Source organism: Dermacentor silvarum, chromosome 2 (genome assembly GCF_013339745.2).
Source record: "Dermacentor silvarum isolate Dsil-2018 chromosome 2, BIME_Dsil_1.4, whole genome shotgun sequence".
Lineage (NCBI taxonomy): Eukaryota > Metazoa > Arthropoda > Arachnida > Ixodida > Ixodidae > Dermacentor > Dermacentor silvarum.
The window spans coordinates 55,308,974-55,335,334 of NC_051155.1; the positions used below are offsets into that span (position 1 = coordinate 55,308,974).

The following is a 26,361-nucleotide window of genomic DNA, read 5'->3' on the forward strand; positions in this document are numbered from 1 at the left end:
CCCAGTGTGTAGGCTTACTGGCTGTTTAGAGCGACAAGAAATATGTTAGTAAAGCAAAAAATATATCTAGGAGTGCAATCAACGGAACGCCTAAAAATATCGAGCTACATGCGCATACTTGTCCTGTTTTATTCAGGACCTAATTTAAGTGTAAGTGGTATCAAAACGAGCAAGGCCGTCCTATACATCACGCCGTAGCGCTCAGCTTGAACTATATGGGGCAAGTAAGATGTGTTGTAGACTCTGCCAATAAGGCAGCGGCTGCACGCAAGTTAATATTGAAAATTTTTTACCCATTGTGCAGAGTGCAGCAAACAAAAAAAAATTCACTTTGAGTTTTCAAAGTGCTGTACACGTGGCTCAGATGGAACCTGGGAGTTAACGCAACGGCCTTCAGCTTAAATATTCGCACTGCATGTACAAGTGGGGAGTTGGTTGATTGCACCTGTCCCTCTTGATTTGCACAAGCCACCGGAACATTATTTCGGATATCTTCTATAAACATTCTCCAGCCATTTGTGGAGTGGTTCGTGCACAGGGGCTGCGACAGGCATTCAAGTCGCGGACACCTAATGGCGAAGGAGCTGACAACGGCGGGGGACGCGGCAAGGACTCCTTCAATGGCAACGCTGTGCACGCCGCGGCGCGCGAGGGGTACACGTGGGCACCACTGTAGGGGTTGCCTGGTCCCGTCGCCGAGATGATGCTTCCGAGGCGGTGTGACACAACAGCACCTCGTTCCGCGGCCGCGAGTTCCACTCCAACGCAATCGCTCGCATTGCGCGCGTAGCCGACGGGCCTCCGCTAATCGGTTGCGTGAAGATCGCGGCCAACTGTCTTATCGATTGCGCGTTGGACAATATAGAGGCGGATAAGGAATGTCGTGTTCAGACGTGCCCGATGATGGCTGGAACAGCTGCGGCGCTCACTGCCGCTCTGCTAGCGCTATTTGGGGAACTCTACAGGCGAGGAGTAAAAATATGGCTCAATCACGGTGAGTTCGTCGCTTCACAGTTTCATTCGGCCCTGTGCGAGCTGTACGGCTGCCTGCGCAAAACGCGACATAAACATATGTGTCTTTTTCTTAATAGAGAGGTTTAGCGTGTCAGTAAATGTAGTAGCATTTGCAGAATACCAGGTTACCGGCGAGGTACACAGCTTCAACAACCCTCGTAGCTACATCCTGTGACGTGGAGTTGAACCAGTGCGCACTCAAAGGAAATACTGCAGTGAAGTTTGAAGTTTATTGATTCCCGGGACAATACAATACAAGGAAAGAGACCTTTAAACGAAAAGCAGCAAAGGTGGCTTGAAAGCGTTGGACCTTACCATGTTGCACCACTTAACTGCTGGTGTAAAGGGTCGGGAGCGGCGTAAACGCTAACGAGCAGTCCTGTTACAATTTTGCTTCGACGAGAACACTCGCGGGAACCAAGACGTTTTTCAAACACGTTGTAGCTGGTGAAATACGTCACAGTATGTCACTACCAGCTTGTCTGCTGCCGTCCACGGCACCCGTAAAGCAGCAAATCAGCGAACGGTAAGAATTTACGGAGAAGCTATAGGCCTCTATCATGGTGGTGACCATGAGACCGGTTCTGGCATCTCACGAGCTCTCATCTCCGCTGTCCGGTGCGCTAGTGAAGGTCGCCCTGGTGATTTCGAGAGCCTAGGACGCGTAGCCGGTGCAGAAATCAGTTAGTCGCAGAGGAGCAGTCAGTTTTCAGGCATGATGAAATTTGCTTTCTGAGAGTGCCTTATTGCGCTATCGCAAAAAAATGTAGGCAGTTCCTTTCCGGAAGGACGAAGCACTGACAGCGATAGCAAGATTTACCGTTGCTCTTCAACTCCTCGGAAGGTGTTGTATATAAGTATACGTGGGTGCGACACGATGGCAAGATCGCAGCATGCGAGGCAACTACTGCTGGGCAGAAGAAACAACGACCTTGCAGCTACCAGGCGTCTCACAACGCCGGCGCTATGACGAACGTCGCCAATGGCGTGGCCGGCGTCGCACCTCGAGATGATGCGGGCGTTAGTCGGCGCCTAGTGATATACTGGATAACGTTGGCTCGACGTTTACTGTCCTTTCCAGTCGGAAGAGTGCCTACACAGCAGTAACACTGTGTCCCTATAGTGCTCAACTTATTAATTTGGGAAGTTTACGTGCGAAAAATCACGATGTGATTATGAGGCACCCGTGGTGGGGGGGACGCCGGTTTAATTTTGGGCTGCCCGGGGTTCTTTAACGTACACGCACCCAATGAACGGTACACGGGCGTCATTGCACTTGCTGCTTCCTGTTGTAGCCCATACACAGCAATGGTAGCACAAAGACGCAAGACTATCGAAAGAAAATGCGAGCCCTCAAAAGGAGGCACTATATGACCACCAGGGGAAATAAATTACGCAAAAGAGCACCTATTCACTTACAACTGTCCAAGAGGACGCACGCATTTGAACTTGCCGGGCAAAAGCATAATATTCGCTTCCAATCACATTTGTGAACGACAGGTACTAAAACGCTGTCGACTGCTAAAGTAGATTGTAGAGCATGCGTGAATCTACCCCCTCTCGCAACTGTACAGTCGCCTGGATTCGCAGCAGATGACAAGTAAATTGTGCAACTGGCATTTTTTACGCACCTATGTAGTGCACCCATATGTAGTTTCAGCTGGCACTTCTTGCAGCTGGAACGCCCGCAATGTCAGAACCGCAAATTAGTGTTCCCTTTCTCAGTGGTCCGCACTGCACATCCGTGCCACAACATTGTTCTGCGACATCTTGTGTCAACAACAACTAATGTTATTGTAATGAAGCAGACGAGTTTCGTGTTTCCGATAGCAGGTCGGAGATGACGACGATGACCCGTGCTGTGATTTGCAAGGGAGCTCGGGCTGTTCGCTGCTGCTAGGCTGCTGTTTATCTGCTGCTTCTCACCTTTAATTAAACATCATCACATTTGGTGGAGATTGCTGGAATCCCTCAAGTCACCCTGGAGCTCCGCAATCGTACGTTGCCCACCGACACCATGACTGACGCGATCTACGCACCGACTGCACTCATGGCTGCTCCTGTCACTTGCCCCGGCGTTCTCCGTCAGCGTGACCCGGCCATCTTTAGCGGGACCGGACAACACGACGTCGAAGAGTGGCTGTCCTCCTATGAACGTGCAAGCACTCACAATATGTGGGACGACCAGAATAAACTAAATAACGTCATCTTTTACCTTGCTGACGTCGCAAACCATTGGTTTAAGAATCGCGAATCTCACATTTCGTGCTGGTCTGCATTAAAGACACATTTCACCGAAGTGTTTGGCCACCCCGCTTTCCGCAAGCTACGCGCCGAACAGCGTCCAGCACAGAAACCGGGCGAGACTTTTCCCAGCTATAGTGAGGATGTCTTGGATCTCTGCAGCCGTGTTATTCCAACGATGGCGGAGGACGAGAAGATCAACCATATTCTGAAGGGTATTGAGGAAGACGCGTTTCAAATGCAGCTGGCCAAGAGTTCAATCAGCGTCCCCGTTCTCTTCAACCTGTGTCAGAGTTTCGACGAACTGCGCTGCCAACTTAACATTGCCCGCCAAAACGTCCCACAGGTTGACTCGGTCTCGGCCATTGCAGTTGCCGCTGGCCTGCTCTCGTCCTTCAGCTGAAAGATTTCATTCACGAGGAAGTGGCCCGCCAGCTATCGCTGCTTCCTCACAGCCAGGAGCCTGGCCCAACCCTGGCTCCGACCGTGCAACAAGTCATCCGTGCCCAAATATCTGACGAAATTACCCCCGCTCACCCGCCAGCTCCTGTGACGGCACCGCTCTCCTATGTTGACTACCTGCCGCTATTCGTATCTCCGACGGCACCGCTCTCTTACGCCGACTACCTGTCGTGGGTCACAACTCGGCCGCTCAACCATGCCGCACTGTCGCAAGGCCACCCCCACCATCCTGTTCCATCCCACCACCAACGCACCGGGTTCCCCCTGCTCCCGTTCCACTGTAGTTACCCCAGCTTCTTTGACGAGCCGACACGTGGCGCACGCCATACAGCAGACCTATTTGCTTCGCCTGTGGCATTGCTGGTCACGTTGAGTGCTTTTGTCGTCGTAACATGCCCTCGAACCGTGACGCCTTCGACCCGTTTCCCTAGGCGCCACAACATGCTGTCGATATATGCTGCCGAGATGCCGCTGACTCGCCGCTGAGACCATTCGATCGCGACCGCCGTTCTCCTTCTCCACGTCGACGGTCGATGTCACCTATGCGTCGTCGGCCACCTACTGCCGAGGGAAACTGACTAGCGCCGTTCCGGAGGCAAGAACTGCAAGCTCATCGAACTTTGTAAGACCTCAATTTTCTCCGAAGAATGTCATTGACGTCAATGTTGACGGAGCATCCACCCAAGCGCTTGTCGATACCGGGGCCGCCGATTCCGTCATCCATGAAAGTTTTTGTCGGAAGCTGAAAATAGTCACAACCTCTCCATCTGGCATGGTACTCTGCACTGCTAGCGCGCAACGCATTCACCCTACAGCTGTATGCACCACACGTGTAGTCACCCAAGATGTTTTGTACATCATGAACGTCACCTAAGGTGAGACCTTAGGTGACGTTCACGATGGCGCCACCCGTTTACATCTGGACGCCATAACTTTGTCTCATCAACACCGCCTTTAGCAGTTATCGCACCGTCTCATCGCACCCAACTTCTTACTCTATTGAACGAGTTCGTTTCTTTGTTCGACTGCAACGAACCATCCTTGGGTCGCACGACAAGTGTCTCTCATACTATCGACAGCGGTTCCCATGCACCCTTGCGACAGCATGCGTATCGCGTTTCCGCAGAAGAGCGCTGAGTTATCACGGATCAAGTGGACGACATGCTACAGCGCGGCGCCATTCAGCCTTCTCAAAGCCCTTGGTCGTCACCTGTCGTTGTAGTGCGCAAAAAAGATGGCACCATTCGGTCGTGTATCGATTATCGCCGCCTAAACAGGATTACGAAAAAAGACGTCTATAAAGCCGGTCAAATAACTGAGTAGCCACTGAAAAGTGCGGCCACCTTATCCGGCTTCAATAAGAGCCTCTATAATAATGTGCTAAATTGTTGTAGGCGTCTTTTATGTCAAGGAACAATGCCGCAGTGAATCGTTTCAGATGTTGAAAGAAGCGTGACCAAATCGATGCAATAATCGCCCATGCCGGAAGCCAGCCATAGCATCTGTGTACACGTTGCACTATTCCAGGTAAAATTCCAGGCGCGTCAAAACCATAAGTTCCATTATTTTTCCAGTGACACAGGCCAGGATTGAGAAGTGGAACCAAGCGGTTGCATTTCCATTCACGTGGAACCAAACCGTTGCGCCAAGATTCGTTGTGATGGTTTCGCAGCGTGAGTCGCGCTTTCTGCCCAAGATTGCCGAGCGCCGCATAGCTAACGCCGTCCCGCCCAGGTGACGAAGAACGCCTGCACGTCGCTAGTGCCGCTTCAAGCTCCTCCACCGAAAACATGACATTCATACGGGAGTGCCGAGATACAGGAGTGACACATGGCATAAGTGCGCTTTCGAGCAGCAATCCGGCAAGTCCTGAGCGAAATTCCACAGCAATCTCAAGCTCTCGTCGACCTTGGTCCAAAGCGAGAGATTTGAAAGGAACAGGCTGTTGCGGTGCTACGCGAAGTCCACGCACGGTTCTCCACATCTGAGATAAGCGCTGAAGTGGATCCAACGGTTCACTGAACTGTTTCCGTCTTTGAAATTGTAGCGCATCAATGCGGCGCTGAATATTCTTTTGCATCCGCTTTGCCTCTCTGAGATCGTGGAAGGAATCAGTTCTCCTGTATCTTCTTTCAGCCCAGCGGCGAATTGATCGTAGTCGCTGCAGTTTAGCTTCAAATTCTTGATATTTCGGGAAAGACTGAAAACCACGCGTAGCTTCTTGCATGGCTTTTTGAGTTTCGTGTTCTCGACTTGAATGGTTCCCTTCCTGACATACTTACACCACGTTTGACCGAAATTCGTTAGAGAGTCATAGAGGAGTATCTAAATAGTCCCTTGATCCTCAGATATGTGGGAATATGGCCACTTCATCTGATTTCATGTCTGGCAACCATTGCATGTTTCTTTCAAGACGCCGAGAGACCAGGGTCAAATCTAGGTTGCTGCTGAGATTCGGATCTGAGCATTATTTTGCGTTCTGCAAGCCAGTGTCAGATGAAGAAACATGTTTGTTTAAGGAGGGAGACTACATTAAAAAAAATTAGGGGAAGCTTCACACAAGTGGTGCAAGACTGGGCAAACAGCTAAGCTGGCGACCCCTACTAGCTTTATCTCGGTTCGGCCAAGTTTTTGGGAGGTTATGCTTCGAGACTCGGCCACGTTTTGCGCAAGATCACCCCGGAATCATTGACAGCCCAAGGAGCAACGAACACTCGGTCATTAAAGTATCTGGACGCTCAAACGCTTTTGGCCGGTTTCGCGGGCTCGTAACTCCGGATCTCCTGCGAATCGCCGACGTTTCGCCGCTGCTTCGGCGGTGTGATACTCGGGATCGGACCGAAGTCGCCTCACGCGCTCTCGAGTAGCGGCGCGGCGGCTTTCGCGCCACGCTTCCTCTTCTTCAGGAGTGACGCTCTTTTTCAACCGCCCCATCTTCGCGGCGATGTGCTCGGGTTTTTTGTGTCGGCGGGGCTTCAGTGTCGCCGCGGCGGCGGCGACGCGGAGCTGTATATCCAGTGGGTCGGCGCTGTGACGTCACAGCCTAGCACCGCCTCTGCGCATCCGCGGCAACCACTCCGCACGGCGCCACTCCTCAACCACTCCTTTGCCGTCATGGCTCGGCAAAGTTAAGTCGAAGCGATGCGGCGCGCGCGATGATGTCACTGCCACGCAGTGCTGGCGAGGCTCGGCCAAGCAGGTTTAAAAATTTTTTTTGAAAACCTCCTTGGGCTCGGCGCGGTCGGCGCAGCTGGGACGAAGCGTTGCTAGGCGACGCATTGTGACGTCATCGCCAGGAGTAGGTTTTGCGGTGTACACTCGACGGACTATCCTCGAGCTTGAACAGCTTCGCTAGTCCACAATGATACGTGCCATTGGGCTTGGACCCTTTCGGCACTGCCTCCAAGATCAGCCCATATTTCTGGTTTACGCTACGCTGCGAAACGAAAAGCTTAAACAGCTGCGCTGTTAAAACAGCGCTTGTGATTTCACAACGTCGACACCGGCGTGTGGCGACAGCAGCAGGGCGACGACGATGGCATGACGATTGATTTATTGCACTACGGAAAAAAACCGGTACAAGGTGCTCCGTTACGACCTAGGTCAATTTCGAAGGCGGCGCATTGCCACATAGCGTTTCAGAACACTAGCAGCCAACAGAAAAGAATGGAGGAAACAGGCACGCTCTCACTTTTATAAGTAATGTGCTGCTATGCGACGCGACTCAAGCGCCGAGGGCGGTGGAGCAGCTGCGGTGCATGTGACACCCCTGCACGAGTTTGTAGAAGTAAACAATGACAATAATCTTCACACATTCTTTACAGCGTCATAAATAATCTCGCGTGCTGTTAACCGTGCTCATGTTTATGCAACAGTTACACAGGCTTACTTCTAGAGAAATTTCACTTATCGCGCCCCGCAGGCTGTCTTCTACAGCAATCTCCGTATATTAGAAGAGCGAGCATCCCTGTAGCATATAAAGCTCAGAAACGTTTCTGTAGGAGTCGTTCTTGCAATGTGGTTTCAGAACATTCGAGGCAGCGCTAGAAATATCGGTGGGGTTAGTGTGAGTTAAGTCTTCAGAGTTTGTCACTAATCCGTGCAGCCGGGAGCGTCGCCTTTTTTACTGTTTGCGAAGAGATAAGGGTGTTTTGCGCAGTTTTGAATATTGGAGTGTTAGAAAAAATTCCGAAAGCTCACACGTCGGGTATGCTATACTATAACAAATCACTAGGTAAAGAAAGAATTTATATTTACGTCTTGATACCAAACGACCTGTTATGCGGCAAATTGTGTATAATAAAACTCTGTTTTATAAATATGAATATTTAGTTTTAGTCCTCTCTCCCGCAAATCTCATTGCTGCAGTGTAGCACCTAAGCAGCAGCACCTGCAGAAATTTCAGCAAAAATCTTTTGCTGAAAGCAAAGTGATAAGGTCTACGATGATGTATGAAGAATGAGGAGGAGGACGCACCTATGCGATGCAATCACATAGAACTGACAGTGAAAATGCGCTTTTTTTCTCGCAGGCTTCAGTTATCTATTCCGCTATCAGCTGGCCGTGGTCCAACTCACATACCTGCTGCATAGAAAAGGTCGGCGCTTCCGGTACTTGGAACCCGAACACAACGACGACGTTGTGAGCAGCGGAGCCATCTGCGCACCACTGGAATGGTCGCAGGAATGTCCGAGGGAAAAAGAAGAATTGGACAAGGCAAGCAGGACTTACTGCAGTCTGTACAAGTAAATAAGAATGTCTGCTAACAGGCCACGAGGAGCCACGCTAGACAAATTGTGTGGATTAGTAACCAGAGGCACGCCAACTGATGCGTCTGGAGGATGTAGCATGTAGTAGAAATTGGAACCAGGAAAATAAGATACTTTGGTAACAGGTGAGTATAGGGAATTGAAAAGCTTTTCACTTCCTGGAGCGCGGCTTGTCTCGGCTGGCGGCGGTGGCGGCGGCGCGGTGGCAAGCGCTTGACTGACGCATGTGCCAGAACTCGGTATTTGGTGCTATTACATGCCAGTGAATTTGATTATTTTAGGAAACCTTTGGGCGGGGGCAGCTTTCCTTTCGGGTTGAGTATACAACTTTTATAATTTTGAGGTCGCGGGACCGAATCTCGGTTCACGGTGGTCGAATTTCGATGGGGGCGAAATGCGAAAACACCCGAGTACTTAGATATAGGTGCACGTTAAAGAACCACAGGTGGTCGAAATTTTCCGGAGTCCCTCACTACGGCGTGCCTCATTATCAAATCGTGGTTTTGGCTCGTGAAACCCCATAATTTAATTTTAATTTTTTGAAGCTTACTCTAGATTGCCTGCAGAGGGCACAGACGCTTCGGTGAAACATTCGCAACACGTGCAGAGTTGTACATTCGCTACCGAATGGTTCTCTGTGGTTATACTTTCACATCAGTGTTCCTGTTGCTGAATGCTCACGTTAAAGGCAACTATTGAACTGTTCTGTTAAGTTCTCGATTGCATCCCTCGCATTGCCCCAGAACATCCTTATTACTTAGTACAAACACAAAGGGTAGCATTTGGCGATTTCGTTGTCGGATCGGATTGTGGATTGGTACGGAGTTGTCTCCCCGGGTGCACACTTAGCAAGGATTGTTTTCACTCGCAGGGTCAGGACAAGGTGCTCTTCTACGGTGTGAACGCGGGAGGGGATCGGCTGGTGGTGAACGTCTCTCGCCTTCGGAATCACCTGGCGGAGTTCTGGGTTGCCGTGTACACACCTGATGGAGCGCAGTACTCACTTCCTGCATCGCTCACTCTCGACCGTAGCGCGGGAAGTTGCTTCTCGGCGGCCGGTGTCCGGCTCCAGTGCTTGGCTCCCAACCGTCGGTGGCGCGTCGCATTTAATGGGCTGCTCAGGTCAGGCCCAACAAGTAGTTTCAGGATATTTCTTCGATCCAGTAAGGACACTTCGAAGTGGGACTTTTATTGTCACAGTATGTTTGTCACGGAAAGTTTGATGTGCTACAAACAGTATAAGAGTGGCCAAACAAGGGATGCCTTAGGCTGGAGCCCATTCCTTGGAGAAAGGGGCTTGTTTTCTTCAGGTCAAGTTTCTCCAAGTACCCATTTCACAATGTTTACTCTAGCTGGAGTTATCACTTGTTCAACCACTGTCGATAACTTCGAGTCTCAGTGATATTGTGAGCCTCTGTCTTACAGAGGCGATGAGTTAGAATACCTTCTACTGGCCTTTCCCGGCATATAATACAGATATCAGAGAATAAGTGCCTATATTTGCGTTTCAAATATGCAGATGTGGAAAAAGTAATCGCTTACTTGAATTGCGATGGCTTTTATAGCTTCTTCACTACTGAATTGTATTTCGCTGAAACCCTGAACCTCCGTTGTCAGGTATCATTTTCTGAACGTATAAAACAATCTGTTGTATGCAATCCTTGCCCTTCTCGGGCTATTTTGCATGATAAAGCTCTTACAGTGAGTGAATTATTTTGGAATCAGACGGCAACGCTATTGGCAGTATGCGCTTGAAGATTTTGGTGGCTCCCAGTTTTCTGTACAAGATACTCCTTGGGCATTTCTCACAAGTAAATTCATCCTCGATGATCGTGGCCTCTTCACCGTTTTCAGTGTTCACATTATAATAAAGAAAAAAAACACACTTAACTCCCTAAGGTTACAGTTTCGTAAAACGGAAAACATCGTGCTCCTGAACTTTTGTTTGGGACGGCGAGGCAAGCCCTCGGCGTCCCCTCATGGGAGGCTTAGGCCCGGCAATCATAAAGTACTGGTTCTACAATAAAAGTTTATTCCTCTTGCTCCTTCTCACTCACGGTTCTGAGGGCAATTTTTCAGCAGTGCCCCCAGGTTAACGCTGCTTTTCCATAGCACCAAGCACGTATCGATTTTCGTTGCTTAAGACATGCTGGTGGGCTAGTTGGTTACTCATGATGTGATAAGGCAGCGCCCTTAGATACAAGGGCATAACACAGTGAACAAACACTATAGCGCTGTGTTTGTTCAATGTGTTATGTGCTTGTATCGAAGTGCGCCGCTTTTCCTTAACCTAGCCCTCATTGCCAGTTGGAGTTTATTTGCGAAAGCATTGTATGCCCCATTATGCGAAAATCCGTCGTTGTCGGCGTGGTCGAAAGATGGTACCTAAAATGGCCGACGGCGAAGAGAGCCACAACACGTCATAAAATGCTTGGATTGACCTTACATTTCTTAGGGAGGTTCCTGTGAATTAATGGCTTTGAAAAAAAGAAAGATTAGTAGGGGGGGGGGGGGGGTCGGTCTGTGCCTCCGGGGTGCGAGACAAGCAAGGTTCCCCGATGCCAGGGCGGCTCCACGGTTCTGGCTCACTAAAGGTGTGTTTAGTGCATGCGGCATTGCGCATGCCACGTCGCATTCATCTTGCTGGCTAAAGGTGTGGCCTAGTGCGTGCGTCATTTGGTGCGTGACGGCGCAGCTAATCGGATTGAGTGTATAAAATGTATCGGGGGGAGTGTATAAAAGGAGCGCGTTCATGACGTTCCTAGGTCTACAAACGCTATAATGCCTTTACATTCTCATACGTAAGCCGTCTTAAGTGTCCCTGCGGAATTAAAAAAAAAATGGAAGCATTCTTTTCCTACTTCAGGCATTTTGAGCCTGCCTATCTATCTATCTATCTATCTATCTATCTATCTATCTATCTATCTATCTATCTATCTATCTATCTATCTATCTATCTATCTATCTATCTATCTATCTATCTGTCTATCTATCTATCTATCTATCTATCTATCTATCTATCTATCTATCTATCTATCTATCTATCTATCTATCTATCTATCTATCTATCTATGTTTGTTTGCATCTAACCGATTTCCCGCCTACCTGACGTCGCTGGGAAGTCCGTTATCGAATGGGTAGCGCATCGGGCTCCGGTGCTGAGGGTACAAGGTTCGAAACCAACCATCGGACCAACTTGGCTCACTCAGTATGTGGCAATGTGTACACACGTGCCGCTTTTCAACGAACCTCTTTCACGCCGACATGGGTAACGGTAGATGCGGGACTGGGTAGGCATAGAGTTCCTCACTATAACACCTAGAGGGTAAACTGGCGCCACCGTCTATGCGAGTTTCTTAAAGGGCGCCCTGCCCTCATGGGAATGACGGGATACGTGTCTGCGAGGCTTGTGTTGGCTGGTGTTGAACAAAGCTTCGTCTAAAACGTGGATATGGCTGCACAAATAATGCGTTCCTAAAGTAGAAAGCTTAATTTAAACAAAAGGCTTTCATTCACCCATACTAGATCTCTCAATAAAGTTTACTCGCCTACAATGCGGAATCAAGCGAAGAAAAGCAAGAACAGACGACAAGTTGTTCCAAAGCGAGCGATAATCTTGTCGTCTGCCCTCCAACTTTAGCGGCCAGATGATACTTTTTACGTTTCATATAATTGTGATTACGATAGTAAGTCCTCGAAATTAAACAAAACATGTTTTTGTGTAATAATAAAGTTAAAGCAGTTTTTTACGTGCTCTTTTAGCAGGAAATGAATCATTATGACAGACGGAACGGTGCTAGCCAGGCGCGTCTTCAAGACATTCTAGGTCTCCGAGAACGATGCCAATCCGAAGTCACAATATACCAGCATTCGCATGGAAACCACAGCGCAGCAGCGCCAGTTTGCCCTCTAGGTAATATAGTGAGAAACTCTGTGTGGGTAGGTTGCGCGGTTCGAAGAAACTCTGTGCCAGCCTTCTGTGACACCGAATTGAAGCACTGGGTATGTGCTACTCTGTCAGTGCTGGTCTTCAATGAACGTCTTTGACGCCAACTTGGGTAACTAGTTATGTGCCAATGGGAATGTGCCGCTGTACAATGACGTAAAATATCCCTTAAATTTCTCCGATTTTGAGGGGAATCGAACCCACGTCACGAGGGTTCCTGAAGGACAGTATCTTGCACGTCCACACTTTTGACGTCAAGACGTGCGCGCTTCCATGCTTTCAAAGCGTAACCGTTAGGCACCAGTTGTATACTGCACACGGTGACAAGTCAATAATTCGGTGCAAGCTCCGCCCTCAAAACCACACTTCAGCTACTCGGTGCGCCGCCCGCGCTCCTAAGCATAGTTCTAGATAGATAGATCTGTCTATCTATCTTTGTACGAGGTACAATATATGTGACATTACTTTTGTCGTCACAATTTTTTTCTTCTTTTTTACGCGAAGCTATGAAGGCGCTTACACACTAGCGGAAAAACCCGCGCGGTGCGCCGCCGGCGGCAAAACGCGTGCCGCGCAAGCAGCCGCACGGCAGGTTTCTTTTGCCGCGGGAGGGATCTGCCCTGGACCGATTTTTTGTAATTCGTCGCGTGCCGCGGTTGAAGAAGACCAATGAGAGCGGCAGCTTCCGTGATGTGCGCGCGGGAAACTGGTTTCATGCGGACTAGCCCAACCGCTCGTTTTGCACTCGCGTTCAGTGTCAACTAGAAACTCGTTTCGCACTATCGTTTGCACGCGTCAGCTCCCGGACGGAGCTGACGGATAGTTCGATATAAGGGGGGGAGGAGTCTATGCAGTCACGTGACTGCAGCAGCAGTGCGCCACCGGTCGGTGTGGCTATATAGGGACTTTAGTGTGGCCGCCCTGCCGCAGCTGCGTTTATCGCCGGCGGCGCGTCACGCGCGTTTAGCCGTAAGTGTGTATGGGCCTTAATACGTGCCAACATGTGCACGTTGTGGCTTGAGCCTACTTCCTATCTCCTACTTGTGGTCGCAGTAATAAAATTCAAGGGGCGCTCAGTAATAAGGAAATCCGCTGGCAAGACACCGCAATTCTTTTTGAATTCACGAGAAATGTGGGGATGAATGCGAAAGCATTGAGGCCACGTGAGCGGAAGCGCCGCAACGTCACTTGACCCACGCTGTTTGTCACAAAGGTGCGCCCAACACAAGGTCGTGGGTTCGGCTGTCATCAAAGGTCGATTTTCCGCCTCATGAGCCAAATCATGCTTTCACATTAAAATATTTTTATGCTATCTCCACGTAGGATGCGGAGAAAGGTAACCTTTAAGAATGTTATTTACTGAAGTTATGCTATTGTGTATTTAAGGTTCTTTTACCTAAATATGTCTATTTTACTGCACCCTAACACCGAGACGAAAACTACTTTTCAAATGGAAGTGAATGGATCAGTGCGCTGAGAGGTACTTCAAATCATGATCGCTCATTTAACGTATTTCCTTTTTTCATTGCTCGCTTCCCATTATGCACCGATCTGTTAAATTTGGGGCACGTGATTCACCTAAATTTCTTGTGATCTATTGGGCAAGTATACGGGACATAGTTTAGATGGCGTTACGCGTCCCAGCAGCGCCAGACGGGGTCTCAAAAGCGACAAATTGCATTTGAATCCCATAATTTTGCTAGGTCCGTCCACACCAAACAACACCCATCTTCCTCCCACTCCTTCAACACAGTATTCAATTTAGGGAATCCACTGGGAAGAAACCGGAATTCTTTTTTAATTCACGAGAAATGTGTTGCCTTTTATTAAAGTGTAAACCTAGAAAGTGCTTGTCATTAAAATATACACAGCCCGGTGTTCCTTTACATACGCTGATTTTATACGTCTTCCGACCCATTCATATCATTCGAGGTTCAGTTATTTTTAAATTCAGATACAAAATAGCGGATACCTATACGCCTTTGCAAGAAGTTTTTCGAGACAGTACTTTTTGCAAAAAAAAGTGTTTTATAAGTATAAGCATAATGCATAAGTATATAATGAGGCGTTTTTTCTTAATTCCGAGGTTACACGTGCCAATATCACGATCTCATTATGAGGCTTGTCGTGGTGGGGGATTCTGGATAAATTTGGTGACTGAGGTTTTTATGTGCGCACGATGCACGATACATTGGCACTTTGACATTTCACCTAACAACAACATCAAATGCCCGGATACGAACCCACGACCTCATGCGTAGCAGCGAAACACTATACCCTCTAAGCCACCGCGGCGCGTATAACATTTTACAGCTTTTACAAATAATGAAGAAAATATCCGGTACTAAGTTTGCGGTCTTAGCTACATGAGCCACTTCCAATGATGAAATCCTCACCCGTATAACACGTTCTTTCAGGAACCCTCGCAACATCCATTTGCACGTGTTATCAAGCTTGACATGAACTTGAATAGGAAATGAGTAATTGAATCAAATGAGTAGAACACTATGACATTTATTAAGTAAGAATTTGCAGTTGCAAATAATGAAGCTTGAATTCGAACCCAACAAGACAATGATAATATAGATAATGTGTTAAGAGTGAACTTGCTTTTTTCATGCGCGTTTTAAATGTATTCTTGAGAATGTTGAATGTCGGCATCGGTTACATATAGCAATCTAGGTGTAATCATTTCTTTTTCTCTGCAGGAAACAACGGCAAACAGGAAGCTTGACTTCACATGAGACGGAAGTTCATGTAAAGTTCGGATTTATGTAAGTATTGAGAGCACGGCTGTCAAGCCTTTTATGTTTTATTACCAGAAAGTATAGCAGGAAAGATGTTCCGCTCATGCTGCGCGTACGTTTAACTTGCTTCTTGATAGCGAAATTGTGTAAGACAGAATTACGTGAAAACAATAAACGCGCCATCAGACAATTTGGTCTGTGAAAGCACTGAAGAAATGAGCAGCATCAGTTCTAAATTGACTTTCTGCAACTTTTGAACGTCGAATGCCATCAACAGTGACGAGATGGCAAGAAATACCGAGATTGTCGACTGATGCCTTCACTTATTCTAGGCTGTGGTCCAGATGATTCGGCATTTTGTTGTCTTTCTGACACCTCCATTTGAAAAAAGAAAGAGAGTGGATCAAAATTAAAATTTCGGCAGCCGCGGGCAAATACTTCTAAATTCGAAGGTGGGGCTGTAGCATATGTTTTAATTACAATAATGCTCGCGAAGGGTATGCTTCCAAACAATAATGCGTATACAGTGCTTCCGCAGTACAAGGTGATATGTAGAAAAATGTTACTCCTGTGTGACACCTCTTCGTCAGCATTGTGGACGGCGCCGCAGTCACACTCTTTCAGCATAATGCGACACTAGAGACAAACAGTGAACAAACGTAGATGTACAGATGAACATTTCAGAAGCGTTCCCAAGTTTGTTTCGTTAACAGAAATGTTTTCTTTAGGCCGCCTAGAATGCTGTATCCGTTAATAATATATGTTTTCCACCTGGAAAAGAAACTTTTGCATCGTAAGTAAGCTCTGATTTTGTCTGTAGTCCTGTTGTTGGACGTCAACAGTTTTTTTCGTATATTGATTGTATTCCTTGAATTTATTTTGCCGTTTTCGCCTATCGTAAGTTTCAGTGATTAAGCAACGTGTACATCAATATAAGCATAAAAGAATAGTTTGTTCTCTGCTGCTAATGTTTCAACTACGTAGCGTTTCTTGACTGAACTACAGCCTCAAGTGGAAAGAAAGAGTGCACGTTTAGGTGGTCTTATAAATTCTTGGTTATGTTTTGTTTTTCTACGTAATAATTCATTTTTCACAACTTGTTGATGAGTATGTGTGGAGCCAATACCATTAAGTCGATGACTGACAAGATTTCAGATGATCTTGTTAACCAGCTATTCAGATTCAGATTTCACATACATAAATCTTCCACCTCAGTAAAGCCTTATGGCCGCACAGTAATATATTTTGGGAGATACCGTCACAAGTGAAAGTTTCGAGACCAAAGGTGCCACGAAAATTAGCTTTTTTCTTCGTGCCAGAGCAAGACGGGTGAAATCAAGTGATACGGGATAAGTGCGTGTGTTTGATTAATGAAATGCAGTGAATAAATCTCAGATTGCGGAGCTATGCTCGAGGAATGTTTAACTATTTACTGACGTCGTAATCTTCAAACTTTTGCTGGTGACTTGACGTGGTTTTGTGGCAGATGGAATGAAGACGTGCCCTAAGAGAACAATGCACAAACAAGTGATCAACGCAATGATTTTGTTTTAATTATTGAACCTTTATTTCGGAAGTGTTGCATAAAAGATGACTTTAGATAACTGCAGCAGTTTCATATGTGATGGGATTAGTTATTTCATAAAAAAAGTGAAGCCCCAGTTTTAACGTGTGCTTCGACAATTTTTCCTGCAGCTGGTCCACCGTTTCACACACATTGGAGATGCCAGCCGAGTTGGCTCCAGCCCTGTTGGCTGAAAGCTTAGCGAAAATGCCAATCCTTTCCATGCTCCGTGACGTTAGTAGGTGAGCAGTGCCGTCATGGTCCGCCATCTGGTCCTCTGGGCTCCTCTTTGCAACTTTACGCATACACGATGATTGGAGAAGCGCCCAGAGTGTGGTATTGCTGTTCGTTCTCGTATAGGGCTGCAGGGTACATTCCAGTGCAGACATTCATTGTCGCACTGTGAAACCCACAATGTACAAGCTTGTATCATCCAATATGTCAAAGCTGAGTAAAAAACCCACCAGACGCAAAGTTTCCGCACTTTGAGCTAATTTTACAAGAGTACAGAAGTGGTCCCTGGCGCTGCGTTTCGGCAAGTGTTGTTTCTCGTCGCTAGAGAGCCGCGCCTTATTATCGTTCCCTAGGCCCAGCTGATTTTAGCTATATATGAAAGTGAATGCACTTCTGATGCAAAATTCATACCACAACCTTGATTAGAACAAAGTGCTAAACGAAAGCGGGACGTAGAATATGCTTGTAAACACCGGCTCTGGAGCACCGGACCTGGTGTTTGTGAGCCTGTTCTATATCGCCGGTTATTTGGTGCTTTGTTCTAAATAAAAATGCTTATCATATTTTCCAGATTTCTGTACGTATACAAGCAAAACGAATGCAGCTTATACCTGTCGTCGAAAAACATCGGTGGTTCATTGACAGTTTTTATGTTTATTGGAAAAATAGCATTTGGATGCTCTATATGGAAATGCCATAAAAATTGCATTGTTAATTGTAACTATAATTCAGTTAACTATTCAGTGGAATCGTTTTCCATATTAAAGACCAGGAAGATTTAATTCATTCCTTTTCCAGAGACAAAGTGATCATTTCAATCATTGCTCGCACCTACAGGCTGACATAATCTTGAGACTAATAGATCACAAACATTTTCTCACTGTGTCATAGGCTAGTGAGTGAAATGGACTCGCACGATCAAGCTGGCATGATGTCCGGCGAATTCACGGTGGAAGGCGAGACCAGAGAGATTAATCTCTGGGGGTACAAAATCAGGACTCAAGGTAAACCTATATTGGCTGGTAAATTGCTTAGTATCTCTTTTTTATGTACAGCAAAGATTGCAAATTCCTGTTTTCTACTACACAATTTTGTCTGTTGTCGCTGTTGTTGCGATGAACTCCACCTGTTTACTTAGTAAGTGATCTTCCTTTGATTACTGCTTAACAGAATGGTAATACGAGTACTGATACATGTTTGAACAATTAGGCTTCAAAGTTGTAGAAGTATACACGCCTTTTTGGAACTTTTTTACATTAACTGTACGTGGTCAATGCTTGCAAAATTTAGTGTGCTTTCTTATGAAATATGTTCTAGCAAAGTTTTAAAAATAAGCCATCTTGGAGGACGCGAAGAAATGAAGTGCATGCGTTTCGGTCACTGTGTAGCGTTAGTCGCACTATTTTTGTATCCCGCGGAATCAGTCAAGATTATTTAGTAACTTCACACTGCAAGTCCTCGACTGCCTTGAACCAGTACTTGCTGGTCTACAGTAGCAAGATGGCCAATGTCGCGCTCTACGCAGATGATATTTTCATCTGGGCGTTCGCCGTGACACGGCCACAAGTGCGCGCTAGAATACAGAAAGAAGCAGCCCTGACAGGGGCATACCTTCGCCAACAATGTCTGACAATATCTACGGAAGAATGTGGACTAGTGGCATTTACACAAAAACAGATGTCTTTCTAGAAACCCGGTGTGCATCGAGGGCCACTAAATTGCATATAAGAAAACTCACAGGATTTTAGGCGTTATTGTGGATCGAGACCTCACCTGGAGTCCCCATGTCTCCTACATGAAGAAAAAACTCATTTGTATTGAGAATATGTTTAAGTTCATACCTGGAAAATCGTGGGGACCATCCGTGCGCTCCATGTTGCAGCTATACACGGCACATTTTCTTGGATTTCTTCGCTACAGTCTTCCAGTCTTGTCGAGCACATGCAAGACTAATCTCCTTGCACTACAGAGCATACAAGCCCAAGCACTTCGGACATGTCTTGGCCTCCCGAGATGTTCTTCGACAGCTGCGATGATTGTCACTGCACAGGAGCACTCGATCACCACCCATGGGTGGTGATCGAGTGATTCTAGCCGTGGAGTTCGCAAGGCGAATTCTTAGGATGACACCAGTTGGGAGATATTAATTTCCAAGCTTTTTCGGAGAAATGCATCGGCGTTCCAGTTACTTTCATAACAAAACGTAGTTTTATGCACTGAAGCACATAAGTAACTCCACGGGTGGAATTTGTAAATTGCAATAATGGCTTTAAGGTAATTAGTTTAAAACTGAATTGGAGAATTTTTGTTAATTATTCGACTATGCATTTCAATTTTTTTGTGCAGGTAATGTCTACCTCTTTGAGTTGACCAGCTCATAATCTAGAATTGTGCTATCTTCCACAGGGAACCTTTAAAATTTTTTGAGAGTGTTCGCGGAAACACCCGGTGTATATATGTTGCGATGTGCATAACTACCCTTACGAAAATGTCAGATATGGACTGATATGAAAAAGGCCATATATGGGCATATTAAAAATTGGGCAGATATGGCCATATATGGCATATAAGGGCCATATATGGCCATATCTGCCCAATTTTGAATATCCCCATATATGGCCCCCTTATATGCTATATATGGCCATATCTGCCGAATTTTTAATATGCCCATATATGGGACCCTTATATGCTATATATGGCCATATCTGCCAAATCTTTAATATGCCCATATATGGGACATTTCTATATAAGGCCACTTCTAAAGTTTTAGTATGTCCATATATGGCGCTCTTATATGCAGGGTGTTTCAGCGAACACTTTCAAAATTTATTTAAGGTGGCCTGTGGCAGATAACCCAATTCTAATTAATGAGCTGGCCTACTCGAAGAGGCGGACATTACTTGCACAAAAAATTGAAATACATAATCGACTATAATCAACAAAAATTCACTAATTCAGTTTTTAACTAATTACCTGATGGCCCATATTGCAATTTACAAATTGAAGCCGGGGAGTTCGCAAGGCGATCCACTTGGAACGAATTCTCGGCATGACACCAGTTTCGGGATATTCGCGAACTTTGCGGAGAAATGCATTGGCGTTCCAGTTAATTTGGTGCTTCAATGCATAAAGCAACGATTTGTTAAGAAACTAATTGGAACGCCAATGCGTTTCTCCGCAAAGTTCGGGAATTTATATCTCGAAACTGGTGTCATCCCAAGAATTTGTTCCAAGTGGATCCGCCTGGCGAACTCCAAGGCTACAATTTGTAAATTGCAATATGAGCCATCAGGTAATTAGTTAAAAACTTAATTAGTAAATTTCTGTTAAATATTCGATTATGCATTTCAATTTCTTGTGGAAGTAACGTCCGCCTCTTCGAGTAGACCAGCTCATGAACTAGAATTGTGCTACCTGCCACAAGCAACCTTTAAGAATTTTTGAAAGAGTTCGCTGAAACATCCTGTATATGGTCATATTTGGAAATTCAATAAATTAAAATCTGGGTTTTTACATGCCAAAACCACAATTTTATGATGAGGCACACGCTGGTGAACGAGGCATTCCGAATTATTTTAACTCCCTGTGGTTTTTAATGTGCACCCAATGCATATGGCACACAGGCATCTAGTGCATTTCACTTCCATCGAAATGCCACCGCGCCCGGGATTCAATCCTGAGCTTTCAGTTCAGTAGAGCAACGTACGTACGCCTTAGCCACTACGGCGGGTCTGGAATTTTATATGAATATCTCCAGTAAAAAATTCCAACCAGCTATCAGCTTACATGTCTCTTGGCTAACCCTAATTTCAGACCTTGATGGTCTACTAGCCAATCGGCATACAAGTTTACAGGTCTACAAGCCTACAAGTCTACTACCTGTCTACTACCTATTCTACTGTTTGTCGGTATGCCATTGTACCGGAGACCACTGTTCAAATGTGTATTGTTTATTGAATTGATGAATTCTGACTGTGATTGCATTACAGTCTTGCAGTCTTAATTACAATATATTCAGTGCCTTTGAACACTAGAGTATGCCAGTCGGCACTTAAGATGGCTCACTGCATAAATATGCTCACCATTCCATCCAAAACTTCAGGTCATGGTATGTGTGTGATGTGGAAATCACATTTATAACATCTGAAAGCAATATGAACAAAGATAAAACTTTATTGCGAAGTTCACTACTACAGCACATTACCCAATTGCTGCAAGGGGTACCAGTGCACTGCTTTCAGTCTCTTTTCCATAACTTCCTTTGACACGGTGTCGTCCGCGTTGTGAAAACAGCTGCACAAACAAATGAACCATTATTGCCATACGACGAAAGACTAAGTACAATACTTGTTGTGTTGATTAATACACTGAGAAATGAGGAATTGAGCATAAACATTAAAAGACTAACAAGTGGTGAAAGCAGCACAAGTAATATTTATGACTGTTTTGAAGCCAGCTTTGTGGCTGGTGAAGGGCCAATTGGAAGCAAATGCATATTTTCAAGTAATTGTAGGCCAGGCACACCAAGCTGTTTTCATTACACAGATTTCTATTGAATAGCAGCAATAATCCCAACATAGGCCTTACTGCATACCTGCTTGGTTAATTAATAATAGTACACACCGTAAGTTTGCACATTATGAAAATTCACATATTTTTCCCCCTCCCACACAATGACCACACTTACAACTCAACACTGCAACCGGTGGCCTGGTTTTGACTTCGACTGATGATAATGGCCAGCTGCGGATGCCAGTGGCAGTACCAGCACTGGAACTATCTAGTGCTATATGCACAAAGCTAGTATTTTTCCCTTTTTTTGTCAGTCTAGACAGGTCATGCCGCGCATGCATGGAGTGATCAGACTGCTAGCGTGCCACATAAGGTCGCAAGCTAGCTACAGCACCCACTTCAAGCTCAAAGCATTTCAACATGCTTTGTAGAATGGCAGTCGTTAATTCAGAAGGTACTTCGGCGTCAGCAAAGTACACATCTGCCGTTAGAGATGGCCGCATGAAAAGCTGAATGCTACCATCAAGGCAAGCAGGAATTTCCACTGACCCAAGACTGATTTTTACTTGCAAGTTGAAGTAGCAGTGCTTTATAGCTCAGAAGCCTCTGGACAGCTGTTCTGTGTAAATTTAAATGATACAGAAGGAGGCTCGCCGACTTACAAGGAAGCAGGGCATTCCAACTACAAACTTCAATGCAAGCAGCGACTGGATGATGTGCTTCATGTGGCGGCATGGGCTTCATGAGTGTGCTGTGTAAATTTAAATGATACAGAAGGACGCCCGCCGACTTACAAGGAAGCAGGGCATTCCAACTACAAACTTCAACGCAAGCAGCAACTGGATGATGTGCTTCATGTGGCGGCATGGGCTTCATGAGAACATGTCAGCAGCTGCCTTCTACATACAAAGAATCACAGACTTTCAGTATTTGTGATCATTCCCTGGCACCGGGAGGCAAGTTTAGAAGGCTGCCAGTGGAACTGTTGTGTCCATTGGTCCTAGAGGCACAGAACATGATTTCTGATGACACTGTCATCAAAAGCTTCAAGAGAACTGGCATCTGAAGCTCAACTGACACCACTGAGGACCACCTACTATGGGACGACACTACTGAAGTTTAAGAAACTGGAGGGCCAGCCAGAAGTGCAGATTTCTTAAGCTTAAATTCTTATTTGAAATGTATGTTTTCAAGGTTCGAAAATAAGACTTGTCCATTTTTGTAAGTTACACCTTTGTTTGATTCTTTGGTAGCTGGCTTTTCGACACAATCTTAGTGTGCCGTAGATTAGGCTGAACTAGGTGGCTGTGGAAATTAACTTAAGATTTTACCCTGCATATAACATAGCCTTCCACTTTGTGTCATTTTCTTAAGTGTTTAAAATAGGAATAAACAAATGCATAAAAAATACCTAGTGCGTATGCTCGTTCCACAAGAAGTATGCTGCAAAGTATCAGCAGGACTGGTATACTGTAGTGATTCCTTTCCCTTCATTTCTATATTCCATTCTTATCATCCACTGCACATAGCCAGCCAATCATGATCATGTAGGCAGAATGCTACCCTTACAACGCACAAGACAATTCCAATAGAATAATTACACTATCCCAGCCCTAGATGCTTTCATAAAGTGTTTATGTAGCACATGGGCATCATACATGAGCTAAATATTCATGTACCTGTCCACAATATTTTATAAATGCTGTAACCACAAGGAAGTTTTCACAGCTGAAGTCATGATAATGTTAAATTTGTTTAAATACATTGGTACCTCTGACCAAATATTAATGGCAAATCGACAATAGAATGGATTTCAATAATACTTTAGAGGGAATGTGGGTGGCCAGCTTCGAACTTGAGCGCCATGTGACATTAGCATAACTGCAGCATGAATGCATCCTGTGATGTATCCAAGTTTTTGTGATTGAGCCTACTTCAGCAAGTTGTCTGGGGGGATGTATGAGCTGAAGCAAGAGGCCAGAACAGGGTCTGCTTGCACGAAGCCATTTACTGATGGGCAAACTTATCAAGCAGTAGAAAGGTACTTCAGGCTTCTAATTTCGTTGCGCTGTGTCCGGCAGCACCTGAGGCAAACATATAGCCGAGCTTTCAAGCGACCTTTTACTATTGGCCTACTCATTCACATAGGGTCACAACACAATTACCTGCCTGTCTCCAGTGGGTGAAACTTTCCCAAGAGAATTTTTTGCCCTGCTACTTTGGTGAGTGCATCAGCTCAGTTTGTCTTGTCAAAATGGCTCCCGCTACTTCACATGTAGAGTGCATTTGTTTGAATGCCCTTGTTGTAGATTGCCCTCCTCGGCCGCAGGAAGTCGTAGGTTCAATTTCTACCACCGCACGGCGCCCACTGATTCAAATGGACACAAGTGTACCCCAGCATGGCGTTCGGCTTTCTTCAGGGAGAGGAGCCTGTGCTCTAAATAATAGTCAAAACCATCATGAGCACAAAAAGAAGTAGGTCTGGGCCATTCCCAATAGTGGCAATTTCCCATGTGGTGCCCCAAATTCCCTTTCGAAGCGCTGAGGTCCCATCATGGCCAAGCACCAGGTGCAGTGCAAGGACCTTATGAGTGTTGTTTATGTGTGTGGACTGCTTGAAAACTCTTGAGGACTGTGAATGAAGGAAGAAGAAACAGAAGGCGAGCCAGGCGCAGATTGCGTGCTTGGCAGTGTTCAGAAAAGAAACAATAGAGAAGGAAGAAGAGAGGTGGGTGCCAAATGGGCAGAGGGGGCTAGCAGCTTAGAAGATGCAGGACCAGTGCGCTGTTTCGGGAGCTCCTGCCTGTCGGTGCAGACGCAGAGTGGCGCCTGGCGTGACGCCGTTTGGAGCAGGCCTGGCTGTAGCCTGCTCGTAGCCGCCTGTTGGAGCATCTTTAGGCTGTGTCCGGGGTGAGGCCTAACCGAGGCCTTTGCTTTGAAGCCGCCTCTTGCTTGAGGTGGCATGTGAGGTTGTGGCGGTGGAAGCAACCCGCCCGACAGCCGTTCGAGTCCTCGGGCCACGGTAATGCAGCCGTCGCCTGCCTCATCTGATGACCATTGCCGTCACCCTGCCTTGGCTGGCCTTCCACGAGGGTCATCATGCTTTGGGTCGCCTCCAACGGAAATCGTCGCGACAGCTAGACGATCTACCACTGATCGACGACACCATCAGGAATGTAGCCATGAGACGTACTTGCTCTTTTCTTGAACGCTGCGCGTAGGACTTAGTGTAGACGTGTTTGTTTTAGGGACCTTTGATATGTATTCTGTGTTTAGTGCTTGTCTTGTTACAGTCTTATCATCTTAAATTTTGGTTCACATCGGTTCGCGCATCTCTGACGTTCATTACTGATTGACTGCACACAGACATACGTGCCAAACAACTATCCATCACACCAGACCGGGAGCGTGCTTGTACCTATTTCACCGGTAGGTACCTAGCGGCTGCACTTGCCTCAAGGCAGCCGAGGCTGATGCTCTTCAACAAGGCCATCTGTCGTTGGACAATAAGTGCCCAGAGAGCACGCATGAAATCTCTTTCAAGATGTGAACCCTCACAAGAAGCCGAGCACCAGGCCAAGGGACATCTCTACCCATCAGAAAGAAACGGAGGTTTTCTGGCGGCACCGGGATTTGAGCTCAGTACCTCCCACATACGAGGCGGATGCTCTACTGCTATACCACTACTGCGGTAGATTCATCCAGTTGAAATGGTTAGTCATGAGGATCTGAGACCGCTTTAGCATCCAAGAGAACCAAAAATTGGGCAAGCTGTTATGTATTCATGGTTGAAATGTTGAAAGCGGCATGGGCAAACGCAGACAAAGGAGTGCTTGTACTCTCTTCATTTCTCTGCCCCTCAGTCTGCATTTGTTTTTTAACTGCTTTAAACATTCTAATCGCTTTAGCTGTACCCATGACTGTTATTTTCATTGTCGACCTATTACAGCACCTGGCATTGTGTATATAGCACAGAATGACTAACATGGGAGTGCCAATGTTGCTGTAAGTGACTGCCATGTACTTAACAGAAAATTTTATGGAGGCGTAATGGAATAAGATGAGCGTCTACAGCTCCAACAGTATCCCATATTATTATTATTAAGCCCTTGTCTTCAAGGAGCCTACTGGATAATTTTAGGATAGGAACTTTTCCTTGTGTGTGTTGAGGGCTTTACTAAATGCATTAGGAGCAAGTTTGAATTTTTTTGAGGCTACAGCACCAAGTAGTTCACAAGAAAGTTTGTCACTATTAAGCAACAATGGGAAAGAAGCATTGTTGCTAATATTCAGTAACAGTGACGCACGCTGTTTGCGGCGGTATGCATGAGGAAACAGTTCCCTTTCTTTTTGCTTTTTAGTTTCGCAAGTTTGAATTTGACTGTAGCACGCTGATGCCTACAAGATGAAGAGAAGATATACAATAAAGCTTGCTCAGAGTCGGTTACTTTACCGAGCCCTGCTCAGGTTCTGATCGAGATGAACTAAATGTACTATCACATATTTCTACTACTAGCACTAAACTTAGTACTAAGTTAAACAGAAAGATACTAAAGAACTCTTCCCTGATACCCAACAACAAACAGTATGCTTGTGTGTGCGTCACTGATGCAGAATGTAACTAACACTTTAATTGTGTTGCCTCAAAAATGAACTTTTTTGAGAACTACCCAATGCTCCGTCCCCAAATAAGGTACGAAAAAAGCAACCTCCTCCCACAGTGGCTAGTAAGGCTGCAGCTAAGCCCCTAACGATTACAATGAAAAGCATGCAAGTTATCAATAGACCGATCCCACCGACCGATCTGCGCATGCGCCGGCTTTCCGGAAGTAGCACGGCCACCATCTTGGTTGTAGTCAACTGGTCAAC

The 26,361-nt window shown here is 46.1% G+C and overlaps 1 protein-coding gene across 1 annotated transcript in view; it reads left to right on the forward strand.

Annotated features, from left to right (window-relative positions):
- Positions 1–901: 901 nt before the first annotated feature.
- The window catches only part of LOC119440046 (putative phosphoenolpyruvate synthase), a 192,110-nt gene continuing 166,650 nt past the window's right edge, over positions 902–26,361 (forward strand). Inside the window, exons 1-6 of the mRNA XM_049662720.1 lie at positions 902–994; positions 8,252–8,436; positions 9,361–9,611; positions 15,144–15,209; positions 16,878–16,988; positions 17,872–17,984. Of these exons, the coding sequence (XP_049518677.1) occupies positions 904–994; positions 8,252–8,436; positions 9,361–9,611; positions 15,144–15,209; positions 16,878–16,988; positions 17,872–17,984 (817 nt within the window). The 5' untranslated portion in view covers positions 902–903. The remainder of the gene's footprint in view (positions 995–8,251; positions 8,437–9,360; positions 9,612–15,143; positions 15,210–16,877; positions 16,989–17,871; positions 17,985–26,361) is intronic.